The sequence below is a fragment of the Apostichopus japonicus genome, chromosome 2, assembly GCF_037975245.1.
Source record: "Apostichopus japonicus isolate 1M-3 chromosome 2, ASM3797524v1, whole genome shotgun sequence".
NCBI classification, from domain to species: Eukaryota; Metazoa; Echinodermata; class Holothuroidea; order Aspidochirotida; family Stichopodidae; genus Apostichopus; species Apostichopus japonicus.
The window spans coordinates 593661-609161 of NC_092562.1; the positions used below are offsets into that span (position 1 = coordinate 593661).

At 37.4% G+C, this 15501-nt stretch overlaps 1 protein-coding gene across 1 annotated transcript; it reads left to right on the forward strand.

The window, feature by feature from the left end:
* The first annotated feature begins 1294 nt into the window (after window positions 1–1294).
* On the forward strand, window positions 1295–9676 carry LOC139973248 (uncharacterized). The gene is made up of 6 exons (XM_071979795.1): window positions 1295–2040; window positions 3328–3478; window positions 3861–4088; window positions 4683–4752; window positions 8424–8534; window positions 9048–9676. Exons 1-6 carry the CDS (start codon window positions 1948–1950, stop codon window positions 9130–9132), a joined length of 738 nt encoding a protein of 245 aa, XP_071835896.1. The 5' UTR covers window positions 1295–1947; the 3' UTR covers window positions 9133–9676.
* The last annotated feature ends 5825 nt before the right edge of the window (window positions 9677–15501 follow it).

Genomic DNA, 15501 nt, shown 5'->3' on the forward strand with positions numbered 1-15501 from the left:
GTTTTTATCTTTTCGGTGTGTTAAAGGGATATTCCAGTAGCTTGAGTTGATTGCTTTACAAACAAAAAATGCTTGAAACTTTGTGCGTCTTTAGGTGAAATCGACATCCTCATAGCATTTTGTATGACGAAGATGTGGTCTTATCAAATCGACACCCTGGAAGAACCTGTTACCCTCAGATCCAAACAGTAATGCCTTGTGTAGTTGGCAGTCCGAAATAAGAAAATTAAAGGGAAAATAAAAAGTCCCTCCTTCACGTCACGAAATTTTCATATTAGTGAAAAAACTGTCGTTTCGTAGGTGAACATGCACGTTGATTTTAGCTAATCAGTAGGTAATTAATTAACTTTTTGGGTTCAAACCTTTTTAAGTGTATTAAGTTATATCCTTAGAATCATTTTGCAGAGTATGAGGGGAATCTCCCTACCTTTAAACTTGTACAATGTTTAATACGTATAATGCGTAAAGTGTAATGTTTAATACGTGATGCGTACATGGTAAGGTTTAAGGTGTAATGTGTGCAATGCGTAGTACGTAATGCCTAAAGTTCAATGCTTAATGCGTAGGGTTTTAGTTGTAATGTTTAATGTGTAATGCGTAGTGTGTAAGCCTTAATTAATGCGTATAGTGTGCTATGTGCAATGCGTAATTCGTAGTGCTTAGTTTAGTAAGTGCGCAATGTGTAATTCTAACAACAAATCCACCCCTCCTCACCAATGAGCTCGTACAGGCATGTACCTCCAGTCATTAACCAAACCATTTCATTACCTTCCTTTATTCTGTACGTCAAGCCACTAACTAACCCCCATCTCATTGCATTCCTCATTTGACTAACAATTCATTAGAATAAACATTCTTTCATCTACATTCTACACATACCCTTGTCTAATCCAGTGAACAGGACAAAGCCAATCAACTTGAGCTGAAGTTAGTTCCCAGCTCTCTTGGCTACCTGGGCAAAGTAGGTGTCATGCAGGAGGTCTGATTGAGTAAGTGAATTTTGTTGTAATTTATTTTAGGTTTGAAGTACAGTGGATGAACGTGTTCCTGTTTTTCTTTATTTACAATTATTTTCGGAAGAGGCGAATATCCTCTGTTGTATTTAACTGTTTCAAAAGGGGGTTTGGTTATACGATTTTAAAGGCTGTTCAAAATTAAGGAGCTAACGGATTTAAAATATGCAGAATTAACGGAATTAAACGGAATTAAAATGGGCAAACCATAACGACAAATTCGTTAATGAGGGTTATTGGTTATTTATGATTATACCAATATTGCACCAATCGCTATTTAATTACCTTAATGCAGACCAATGACTACGGTGAATACAAATTTCTGGAAGCAGCTATTATACACAACATTAAAACTCAAGTTTTAAGAATCATATTGCAATCTTCCAGCCATACACAATTGAAGAAGTTGAAAAAAAATGAAGGAATTTCACATGTTTCGTTTTGTGTTGGTTTTGGCATGTTACTTGGCATCTGTGCTGGTGAAAGTGACTAACCAAATACTATTCCGCCTATTTATATTTAATTACTATGTAATCTGCCTTGCAGGTACAGTAGGCGGCATATTTTGACATGCGACATTTGAGTTAGAACAAAGAATTACCGTGAGATGAAGGTTTTGTATTGAAAGGGGCTTCAAAAAAGGGCTATTACATATAGTTTAGTATTGTTCACATCGGCCATAGCTGGCTCTCGACGCTTAGTAAAGTGTTCGTGGATTTGAATTTTGCTCAGTTTCCATAAAACATTGCACTTTCTATGAAGGTTTGTGATTTTAGTTCGCATATATTCACGCGGAGTAGGCACTGGTTTACTTTGCTGCATTCCGTATTACGTCAACATAGCCAAGGAAACTGTGTACACAAATTCGATCGTCTTATTCCTCCCTAACACTACAACGGCTTCTGGCTAGAACTGAAATGTTTCCTTATTAAGGATGGGAGTTGGTGCTGGAAAAGGTCCGGCATATGGTATGCCAATAAGTCCTCTCTCAGAATACGCCGAAAAGAGTAGCAAAAGTCGACAAGAGGTATGTATTTCAGTAGTAAATAGGATTTAGGCCTTACGTTGGTGACCCCGTCGATATGAAGCCAAATATTAGCCTCGGCCTAGGCTTGAAGTTAGGCTATACTGGTTACACGAAATGAAAGTCAATCATTAGTGATGATGTTGCACTTCACTTTAATTGTTAATTGTACCTTTAGGTCATTGCTGAAAGCGCGGTAGAGCGGTTAAAGATTCCGCCTCACAATCATTCGACTAGGTTCCCAGCTCAAATAACAAGGCCTACCACTACCAGACATCAGATTTCAGATTCTCTACAGTCTACCTAGGCAATACTGTTGGTATGGCTACAGCACAGTGGCATGTAAGCCTAACCAGACATCAGTTCCAATGGAAATGGTTTCTCTAGTTATCAGGAAATTCAGTAATCTAACTGTAGGTAACCAGTACTAGGTCTATTAGGCTAGGCCCTTAACATCTTGAACAAAGCAAACATTTTAGCTGGGATTTAATCCCTGTCGCTAGCTGAAAATAGTTATCCTTGAGGCTCCACACGGCCAGCCATATTAAATTAAAGGCATTTTTCTCGCCAGATCTGGGATTCTATATCTTACAACTGAAGATTGTAAGTTTAATTTATGACAGTGAAATCACTTAGCTGCATGTAATTTCTCTGTTATTGTAGCAGACTATGCATTTGGCTGGGTATGCAAACACATGAATGGACACAATAAACCATGGTGTTAAAGATTTTGCACTGAATAATATCACCGGTGTTTAAATTTGAAGTGTCATGTACCCCTTTAATCACTTGAAGAATTTGTCAATTTGTTGGTTTACAGCTGTTACAGTTTACTCTACATGCTCTAAAATTCTAACATTGATTGAATTTACTTATAGTATTTTCCTTTCGTATCGCAACATTTTTCTGCGAAATGTTCGAAAATGGTATCGGCTTCATCATTTTTCGTCTGCTCACTCTGCTGGGTTAGGGTTAGGTATGTCTTCCAGTTTGCTAACAAGTCAACCAAAAATCAGTACAACGTACTGCAGTAGTGAAAGGAAAGTACAGTACAGTACATCCAAGGTAGAACTGTGGCTTGTGGTTAGGGTTATTCTTCAATGAAATAGCTACTGGCATTTGATTTACGGTTGCGGTATGGGATGGCTCCTGCATTATATAGAGTGCTTTTGTTGCAATTGTGTCAACTTTGGATTTCACTAGGGTAATCACATGGGACCCTGTAACATTGCACTGCATTTCCAATCACTGCTGACTAATACAAGTTTATGTTGTTTTACATGGTATCAGCGGTTTTTGATCGATGCACCAGCTTTGGTCGATCTCGGCCATGGAACAGTACGGTATCGCGAGGATGGTACCACCAATCCTGTTATCCAGAAACAGACAGATGTAAAGACAGGATATTTCTATCATTCCAGATTAGATGATTATAGTGAAGGTAAAGTTGTCGTTAGTTTTCTGGTTTAGTGAATAAGTAAAACCATATTTTACCTTTTCAAGTACCTGTTTTGTTATCTTTGCAAAATAGGTGCAACTAAACATATATACATATAGATAACATATATATTACATGTCAACATGATCACTTAGTTTATCAAGATTACATGATAACCACTAATTATGACAGACACCGGTAAACATTATGGGACACATATTTTATGGAGTAAGAGGTGAATAACTTGCTAGTTGAAGCAATGTTTAACCAAATATATGTTATTGTTACATTTCCTTGATCAGAACAATCCAAAATTCCTACCCAGTAATATTGACTTCTTCAAATGCTCACTCAAAATCTTACCATCTTATCTATTTCTATGTAGATGCAACTCTTTACCCAGAGGATGAATTCAAGACTAAGTACATTTATAAAGGTCCTCCCAAGGCCAGGGGCAAGAGTCTCTATTATATTTATGGTATCGGAATGACAGCGGAGGACCAAAAGCAAAAAGCTAAAGAAACCTATAAGCCTCAGGGGAGAGGCTATGTCTGGCCAAGTTCTTTCAAGAACCCAAATCATTTCTTCTATGATTTGGAGTTTTTGATTAAAAGTAAGAAAACGTTTCCACATTTAAGCGAGAATCTTTATCAATTGCCAAAAGTTATGCCTCAGAACTGGTTAACAACCTTTCAATAGCAAACTATATGTCTGGTAGAACTATTTTAAACATGTTGCCATTTTGATTCCTAAACATGTTGCCATTTTGTTGCCTAAATATGTGGCAATTTTGGTTCCTAAACATGTTGCCATTTTGATTCCTAAACATGTTGCCAAAGTGATTCCTAAACAGGTTGCCATTTTGATTCCTAAACATGTAGCCAGTTTGAATCCTAAACATGTTGCAATTTTGATTCTTGTTGTTATGGATGTAATGTTATTATGTGACCTATGTGGGCTTCTGGGTGTAACTGGCTTGGGTTAATTGCTGGGGGGGGGGGGCGTTAGTTGGTTGGGCATGTTAGGTAGATCTGTTTTTGTGACTTAGGCATTAAAATTAATTTTGATATGTTTTCCATTAAATGTGACTGTTATCTGTCCAGGTTGTATTGCTATACAGGAATGCAAATAACTGTTCCATATCTTTGGTTAAATAACTTTTTAATCAGTTTTTACCTCTCTCTCTCTCTCTGTCTCATAAATCTAGACGATGAAGAGAATGACTCTGAAGATGAAGCAGAGGATGTGAAGACATCAGTTAATTCAAATTTATTGAGGTTGGTCTTTCTTCAGACAAGTATTAGTACATTATATATTCATTTTGCTTTTGGAATTGTTAAAACATTTTTGTTGGCCCAAGTCACTTGAGGTTTCATGATTCCTTGTTGAAATCCTTTCCAAAGTTTGTCAGTTGAAAAGTAAAGACCATGTGTATAAATATTTCTCTCATATTCATGAATCCAGAGGCACAAGCTGATATTTGTATATCCTTATGTCTGAAAATCTAACTATTTATGACTATGGATTAGGAGGCTCTATAGTACAGCAGAGTTTTGTAAAGAGTTTGTAAAGCATGCCAGCACATTACTAAACATGTAATAACTTTCAAGAAACAATAATTAGCTTTATCAGTTAACTTGGTAGTTTAATAGTTTTCAACTAGTATCTTTTCCAAACAGAGATTGAAAGAGTAAAAAAAATGTGAACATTACAGTTTATATACTCTTTGCACATCCGATTAAACTTCATATTTAAACTATTCTGGATGAGAAAATGCTGAGAATTGAATTCCATAGTAGATTAATAGTATCTTTAAAAGAAAAAAAACAATAATTTGAACATCTATTTAAAACTCTGCTATTTGCTAGATGCATTCACAATTTTGTTTTCATTTTTATCTCAATACATTACATGTATTGAGATATTGTAACAGTAAGTGGGACTCTCTCTTCTCTTAAAAATTTTTCAGCGTCTTCATACAAAGTTCTTTTTCTCTGGAATTTCCAGAGCAAGCATATATCATATAGGCCAACAAAAGTTACTCTTTTTTATTCGAGAATTTTATCTCATTCTATGACTTTTTCACCGATTTATGTCCAAATTGGGCCAAATCGGTCTGAAAAACACTTTTTGCGAGCCATTTTTGCACACGCTCCAAAACGTGTGTTATTGCGCAATCGTTAAACACTTCGCAAAAGCGGTGAAATGCATTGTGGGAGCTAAGCCCATCACCATATTTTAGTACACTGCGGCTTGGATATCGTCTGAAAATCCGTTTTAATACATATTCATAAAGCAGCAATCGAATTGCTTCAAGCAAAACTTTGAACAAAAGAAGTTGAATATTCATTAAATATCTGTTTGCGACGATGTCGGACTCACAATGTGGATGAAATTCGGAAATTACTTTGCCTCGAATTGAAAAATAAAAACGAAACGTAAGTAAAATCCTTTCATCTTTCGAATTGCACATTTTCCGTTTTCAAGGAAGTACCACCTCCATCGTCCGGTCGAATGTTTAAAACAAGTTAAACAATGATTTGAGGCTAAATTCAGAGTTTTTCCAGCATTCTGGGTTGAATTAAAGTGACATTTTTAAGGTTGCATTTGTGAACGGGCATCAACGTATCCTATCGTGGTTAATTGCATATGTATATGCATGTTACCATAGTGTCTAGCCTAGGGTTGTAGTTATAAGTATTCTATAGTGCAGTGTATTCATATTACGGGACCGTGTGTTTATGAATTATGAATATGTTTGCTTTCAAGACATTGTTTACGAATACCATGTCGTTGCCTTGAATTTTGGAGGACTTAAGCACTTAGTAGTAGGGTAGTGATAGTACAACTACACAATACTAAGCCTATGCTGGTATTATTAGTTTACTACTGACTAGAACTGTCACTGGTGGTTTTCAGCACTGGCAATACCTTCATGCCCAGTAGCATGGTGGGCTCATAATTGATGCACTTAAGGATTTGATCAATGATATATATCAAGGAAAAATCCAAATTACTCAACTGTATGTGTTTTTCATATGTGTAGTTCCTCAGAAATGTTCTGATCTCAAAATAATTAAGGTTCTGTGCTTATGCACCGTACAATTCAGCAGAATTTGACCACAAAATGTCTGCCGTGTCAAGTTCTTTCATACCCCTAAATTGACACATTCGTCGATAAGCTAACTGTAGTGTAGGCCTTAGTATACATCCATTGATGCTGTTTGCTTTGCTCTGACTCTGAGCCTCTAAGCTCAGACAGGTCATGTCCCAGAGAGTAGTGTTATCATATTGAGGTAATGTTGGGTATTTTTAGGGTGTTAAGATTTCCAATTGGCCAAAAAACGTGCAAACTTGGGGGAGGATGTTAAAAGCTTAAAAAATACCACAATTTGGTCAGCAAATACCTCAAATGGATTCAAACTCATGAAATATGTAATTCTGCTTGACTGCAAAAAGTTTAGGTGGCCTGCTGTATTGTTACTAGTAATAATTTAAGGTGCGTCAATTACGGGGGTGCGTCAATTATGAAGCCTTTACTATACATATAATAGTACTTGAAAATTAAATAAGCTTATATTAAAAAAAGTACTGCCTTGGTCGGCTCTGGTTAGTACTAAGTATAGTTTTACCCTTGTGTGATTTTATCCGGTGTACCCAGATACATAGGCCCACCTGCTAATTCTGGATAAAGTCACTCACTGTAGGCTACATTACAGGTTGGTCGAGTCAGTGACAAGTTAACATTGGTTCTCTACTTTGCCCAATGGATAAGTGTGCACTGAATTTTCGTACAGTGTTTGCAACGCATTTTGGCAGTATTCTTTTGTTTGTGAATTCATATAGCAGTTAATTTTTTGGGGGTTTTTGGTTGTGCATGTGCCTATTTCACTTTGTTTCAAAGTTCTTCACCCTGTAATGCTGTATGTTTCTATCATTTTCAGAGAGAAAATGCATTTACAAGTTCCTTGTTGCTTGTTGCATTTAAAAGCAATGTGAAGTCATTCGTCATGTGACTTTATATATTGTCTCCTATTATCCAACGTTTTGTTTTTATTTTTGTTTTCTTTCATTTTCAGGACTCTTTCTGCATCTGCAGGTTGGATTCTCCTATGTGGGCACTTGGGATATAGTAACTTTTTGGACTTCTTAATTTAATTCAGTACTTTTCACGCCATTTCATTCATTGCCTTGATTCAATAAACTTTGATTAACCTTGAAAAAACACATTCCTGTTATATTTTTTTGCACTAAATCGTACATTCATATTCACCAGTGTGAAGAAAAATTAACAAGAAGTTCCTACATAAGATGTACATTTCACGTATCCAAAAATACTTTTCAATTCATCACGAAGATAAGCTGATTGATGTCTAGGAACCTGATACATCATAAACTATATGACCAAAAAGTCCAACAGAGACTGACCCAAGATGAAGGATATCACATAAAAAACAAGTTCTTAAATATTCTATGACATTAATAAACCTTGCAACGCTGTTCTCTCGACAAACAGGCAATGGGCGCTAAAGGTAACACTCGCAGGAATGAAGTGTAACCTGCAGAGACTTTTCGTTGCAGAGTAGCGTAAATGCAAGTTCTGTATTTGTTGTACCATGATTGATATCTATAATTGTAGAGACAGAGCAAAGATATGAAACTAGGAATCGAAATTAGAACTTCCAGTATTGATATACTGCGTCATTGATGCTCTTGTTTATAAATGTTCCTAGCATTACAAAATGCTGTTTGGATGGGATTTCACCTAAAGATGGAAAACATTTCCAAGAATTTGGTCGAAAAACGATCAAACTTGCAGCCAGTAGATATAGCTGTTTCTGATGGAATTCAGATTAGACTGAATTTTTTTCCCTGATGGATGTATTCAATACTACTGCTCGGAATAACTCTATATCATTTTGTTTTACTTTGTTTTTTCGATTTGCAGATTTATCCTTAACGACATCGACACTATCGACACCCTCAAGAAACGAGTTGCGGTCCGACTTCTGATCCCTTCCTCGATCGTATTTATTAATTACAGAGAGAAAGACCTTGGGTAAGTTTTCTTTATAGAGCTTCATTTACTTCTCTTCCTCTCTGTTATAATTGCTCATTCTGATATGTAGTTTGAGAGATTCAATAATATCTGGAAAAATGTTCTTTTTGCTTCACACGGACGACGGGTGTTGTATGAGGAGGCTGCCAGCTCAGCAGAAGTCCAGAACTGGGCCAACAAACTTTTACAAGACCCAAGTGTTTCCAACATTATATTTTCTCCTCCACTACCTTGCCACAGTTTGGACTAAAAAGTGTAAAACTTGGAGAGATGGATATTTATCCATAGATGTGGAGGGGGGGGGGGGATGGGGATAAGGGGTACTCCATCCCGGTTTTGATAATTTCAGTTATATCATTTAGGTTCAATGTGTACAACATCACTCCGAAGCATTTTATCTTAGTGATTATCTTACACATTGCCCTTCCTCAAGTGGAGGAAAGCCCCATCGTTACTCGTACAGCCACAGTGTCGTCTCTCAATTTCGTTCTACACTTGATTTTACTTTCACAGGAATGAAGAAGTGATTGGTTCTTTACGAACTGCAGAGGAAGGGGAATTCCGGAAATTTTCTGTAGAATTGAAAAGGTTATACTGATGCTAGGGAAGCTTTTATCACTTCATTGCGATTATGTAAGGGAGATCAAGAACACTTACTGGCTTATCATCCAGAAATTGATTTACGACAAAAACAGAAATAATCAGTGGCCCAGTGTACTTTCCTGTCTGTGAAACACTTGTAATACACTACAACATGGTTTATCATTAGCCATGGTGGAACTAGTGAATTATAGGTGAAAAACGAACCGACAGAGGTGTGTGCTATGTGCACTATTACACAGCAGTGTTTCTGCTAGTGTAATTATCTGGTGGTTTCAGCTGATCAGATCATGTTGTGTTCACTTTAACAGCTTAGCTAACTCTCTCTTCAAATCAACACTTTCTGAGCTTGTAAGAGGCAGTAACAGAGCTGGTGAGAGGCAGTAGCACGCCATGTGGTCCTACACCTGTTAGAGATAAGCCTATCATGTGATTCTGTTGATGGGGCCCAAACATGTAATCCTGCAATATGTTGCTACTAATGGGGTCATGTAAACCCACCATGTCTCTCTTCTGATGGGGCCATGTGTCTTCCTTTTGATCCGACCATATATGTAAACCCACCATATGTTCCTTTGATAGGACCATACATATAAACCCAGCATGTGTTTCTTTTGATGGGACCAAACATGTAAACCCACCTATGTTCCTTTGATGGGACCATACATATAAACCCAGCATGTGTTTCCTTTGATGGGACCAAACATGTAAACCCACCATATGTTCCTTTGATGGGACCATACATATAAACCCAGTATGTGTTTCCTTTAATGGGACCAAACATGTAAACCCAGTATGTGTTTCCTTTGATGAGACCAAACATGTAAACCCACCATATGTTTCCTTTGATGAGACCGTACATGTAAACCCACCATATGTTCCTTTGATAGGACCGTACATATAAACCCAGCATGTGTTTCCTTTGATGGGACCAAACATGTAAACCCACCATATGTTCCTTTGATGGGACCATACATATAAACCCACCATGTGTTTCCTTTGATGGGATTATACATGTAAATCCACCATGTGTTTCCTTTGATGGGACCATAAATGTAAACCCAACATGTGTTTCCTATGACGGGTCATACATGTAAACTCACCATGTGTTCCTTTGACGACCATACATGTAAACCCACCATGCGTTTCCTATGATGGGACCATACATGTAAACCCACCATATGTTTCCTTTGATGGGACCATACATGTAAACCCACTATGTTTCCTTTGATGGGACCATACATGTAGCCCACCATGTGTTTCCTTTGATGGGATTATACATGTAAACCCACCATGTGTTTCCTTTGATGGGCCATACATGTAAACCCACCATATGTTTCCTTTGATGGGACCAAACATGTAAACCCACCATATGTTTCCTTTGATGGGACCATACATGTAAACCCACCATATGTTTCCTTTGATGGGACCATACATGTAAACCCACCATATGTTTCCTTTGATGGGGCCATACATGTTAACCCACCATATATTTCCTTTGATGGGGCCATACATGTTAACCCACCATGTGTTACCTTTGATAGGGCCATACATGTTAACCCACCATGTTTCTTTGATGGGACCATACATGTTAACCCACCATGTATCCCTTTGATTGGATTATACATGTAAACCCACCATATGTTTCCTTTGATGGGACCATACATGTAAACCCACAATGTGTTTCCTATGATGGAGGTCACATGCACCCACCCATGTGTTTCTCCCCACACAGGTGCTGTGCCAAGCCCCTTACATTTGAATTATCACCGCAACTTTTGCCTCCCATCTTGACTGCTCCAGTCATGGTTACATCACTCTAGACCTGCTAACCCCTAATTCCATCAGTGTTTCCTGTTTTATATTTGTTCAAAAGAATTTTGTGTATATTCAAAACACAGATTGATGAGATAAAATGTGGTTTCTGATGATATCAGATGTATTCATCTTATTGTACTCTTACATTAGACTATTCCTTCACAGCTGTGTTTATAACTTCTGTTATTGCACCTATTATACGATTTAATTTCTTCGCTGAGCAGGTATACTGCAATACTGTGTTATACTGAGCATACATGTTTAAATGATTGTTTCAGTTTTTGTTAAAGTTTCATTTTTTTTCCCACTGCTTTCCTAACCTATGTGTCAAAATAATTTCATAACAACATGAACGATTTCAATATTCTATGCTGTCGATCCATTCAGCTTTGTTCATCTCTCTTGTTTATTGTACTAATTGATCATAATGTAAACAGTACTTCCACAAATCGTCAATGTAAACTTTCATTTCGCTGCAGTAATATGCAGCATTGGTATTCAGTTTTTGAGTTCTGAAATTTGACCACAAGCACCCACTGAGATTGCATGTCATCTGGCTTAAAAAGCATCCTACAATGTTTTCTCATCCAAATGTAGAAAGGAAAACTTAATTATAACATTCAAGTCGAGAAATTTCGTCGCCCAGGCACTTAATGTTCCTTGCTTAAGGCGTAGGGAATCTTATGTGTGTAGCACTTCTGTGATATTGTGTGCATTCTTGGTCTGTAGATCCACCTTGGCGTCTACAAGAAGTAAATTACTCTTGATGGATTTGAAAGATTGTTTGTGGTCAAGATTGGTCAAAGTCCTGAACTTGGTTTAATTTTTTAAGTACTTTAGAATACTTAAGAACAAGAACCATACTTGGTTTTATGATGTTAAAGGCCATTATTTGGCCGTGACAGTGGTGCAACTCCAAACCTTGTAAGAGTGCTGACTTCTAAGTAATGTCATGTTAACGACGCTTATATCAATATTTACGTCGCTTCGTATTAATATAAGACTTTTGCTGTCACGCTATGTTTGACGTATCTAGTATATCTTATCGCTACGTACTGTTCCTTTTATTTTCGTGTACTGTGAACTGCGTCAGCAGTTTTCACGCTAACGAAGTGTTGCAAGGATACATATTTTTACTTCGCTGGTTTGTTTCTCTTATTGCTGTGTGCAACATAAAGTGACTTAATATTTGATATGATAGAGAGGGGTGTGGTAGTAATGATTTTTCTCAACACAATTACATACTCCATTTCACATTATTAATCCGTCCAAATTCAAACGTCTTCTTTTATTTGATTTCATATGATATATATTTTTTATTAATTGATTTTTTTTTTAAATTCCATCATAGTTTATAGTAATACGAGCAGAGAAAGAGAAAATGCGTATTGCTTACGTACTTGTAAGCCATTCATAACCATTCATGCAGTTTCAAATTGGTCTACAGAAGGAAACTTTGATAAATGAATGGAAGATTTGATAAATGGGTCGTAGATGCCCCTCAATGAGTACTATCATAGGTGTGTATAAATTACTGGGGAGGAACCTGAGGTATGATACTGGGTGGGGAGCTGAGGTGTGTATACATTACTGGGTGGGGAGCTGAGGTGCATATACATTACTGGTGGGGAGGTAATGTATGTATACATTACTGGGTGGGGAGCTGAGGTGTGTATCCATTACTGGGTGGGGAGCTGAGGTGTGTATACATTACTGGGTGGGGAGCTGAGGTGTGTATACATTACTGGGTGGGGAGCTGAGGTGTGTATACATTACTGGGTGGGGAGCTGAGGTGTGTATACATTACTGGGTGGAGAGCTAGGGTGTGTACACATTACTGGGTGGAGAGCTAGGGTGTGTACACATTACTGGGTTGGGAGCTGAGGTGTGTATACATAACTGGATGGGGGGCTGAGGTGCATATCCATTACTGGATGGGGGGCTGATAATCATATGAATATCAGTATGTTGACAGTCGCAGAAGTGCCTTTATACTTAAATGGTTTTTTTTCTACATCCAGTACTTCATATGATGTTTATTTCAACACCCCAGTGTATTATCTTACTAAGTTTATGGTTAGTATGATATCTGGATCAGAGCTTGTCATGTTAAACTCATTGATTCCATAAGGTTCATTTCATAGTATTGATTTGTCTTGATGCATGACCTTTATACCAAGGTCCTTTTTCAATTGAGGTTTGTAAGAGTAAAAGCCATTCTTAGAACAATACTCATGTTGCTGCTAGTGTTATTTCATGTTGTTGTTGTACGATCAGAAATTTAATTAAACTATTTTCCAAACCTTGAGCACTATTCTTTTTCACTTTGTTACCTTTTGGAAATGTATTACATATGTAACATCAATTTCATTCCCTGTACTGTACCATTATTCAATATTTAAAGGCTAAAAGATAATGGTAGTTATCATTCACTCTTCATGGAAATGTCATCATGACAATTTGCAGCAATGTTTTGTAATTGGTAAGACTAAAGTCATGTCAGTCAATCTACAATCCTGGTATCAAACAGCTTGCTCATAACTGGGCTGGACTGCTCCTTCAAATCAAGTTGCCGTTGCTACCTGTCATTACTTTATCTCCATCTTTGAAATTCATCATTAAACCAGTGTCAATCACTGTTCGAGTTTTCCAAATCCTCAGCACATTGTGACAGAAAACAGATATCTAACAAACGATATATATACATACCGAACGGTTTTTACGAATGGTTTTGGGAACGAAGTCATGAATCTTTGATTTTGCTCTCATTTCTTTACATTTTCCATATCTTTAAACTATCTTCTAACTTGACTAAAAAATTGTTGCCATGTCCTAGTTGATCCAGGTAGAACATATAATTATAGTTAAAGCCTTCCCTTAACAAAACAAAAAACAAAAACAGCAGAGGAAGGAAGATAATATTCTGTTGCGGTTTATTATGATATTAAACAAAAGTGTTCTTCGACACCGCGTTTCGTTTTCAAGATGTTTTGAATAAATAGTGATGAATTCATATATAGTTATAGTTCATATTAATCAATACACAGAGGTCTATATAGATAATTGTAATGTATAAAAATGCTAATCGTAATATATACTATGACGTAATGCAAATATCTTTGCTAGTGTATCAGCTTTACAGAAAGACGCATTGACAACTTAGTGGTTAGTTACATCACAGACTGAAAGATCACAGGCGCGCTGATCGAGTTTTCGTACTTTGGCTATCATAAGTTACTTCATATATTTCCTTAAAAGTTAAACTTAAAAAAACAGTGGCGTCCTAAGAGCTCCACTATTGATAGGACTTTTTAAAACATCTATAAAAAAAATATTAAAAAAATATTAAAAAAATAGCATAATGCATCGAACATGAGTTTAGTAATTTATTTGTAAGAAGCACTTGCATGTGGTTATTTAATATATAGGAGGGATACATATACCATGTATGGGGCATATATAGAGGTTGCATATACCATGTAGGGGGCATATATAGGAGGTTACATATACCATGTAGGGGGCATATATAGGAGGTTACATATACAATGTATGGGGCATATATAGGATGTTGCATGTACCATGTAGGGGGCACAGAATCTTTGACCCCCTGCCGGTTCCACTGATTTCAAATTTCGTTTGTTTTCCCCTCTGGGTAGCATTTATACTAAGTTTAATTATATATAAATATATATATATATATATATGTAAATATATAAATAAATAAATATCCCCCCGCCCCCACCACCAACAGGCTTAACCACTATCCCCCAAATCCTACATGTGGAAACTATATACTGAACCACTTTTAATGTGTCATGGCAAGTTTGAGTAGCTCGTATTGGTGATGAATTGTTGTTCCCTTGTCTTTCTACCGGGGTACACGCATGCAAGCGCAAGCCACTGGTAATGTGTAATCTTGTAAGCGATACTGTGGCGCTTCACCTTCTTCATCATCTGAGGAACGAATGAGGACCTTCATGGTGTACTTGACCTCTTGGCAGGTCAGTAGGTCATTTATGCGACTGTTGTTTGGATTCAAGCAGTGGTTATCGCACATACAGTTGGCAACCTCTATGCTAGCCGGTATGCGGTCTGATTGGTAATCGGTCGTGTAGTACCATGGACAGGTGCTTGAGGTGTCGGGGACCAACTGTTGGTGTCTTCGTGGTATTTCTCCGTCGGGACACTGGGCAGCCGTGGATCCCTGGCTAGGAACGGAAAGGCGGGAAGAACAAGCTGCCTCAGAGTCCGGAAGGAATTGTAGATTGCAGGTCGACGGTGGTACGGGTGTAGCGAAAGACCGGTTGCTTGCTAAAAATGTAAGAATGCCGAACACGGCCACTGCGAGAATGCGTCGTTCCTGTGGGCGGACAAGAAAACAGACTTGTGGTTAAATATCTATCGGCATACGATATAAATGGCATTTATCGATTTGACCAAACAACCAGACACTGTCTAACCATCTCATTCGAAGACAATTGATAACTCCAGATTTGCAAACCAATGTAGGCCTAGGTTATGCAACCTGATCTTGCAGTTTAAAGATGTC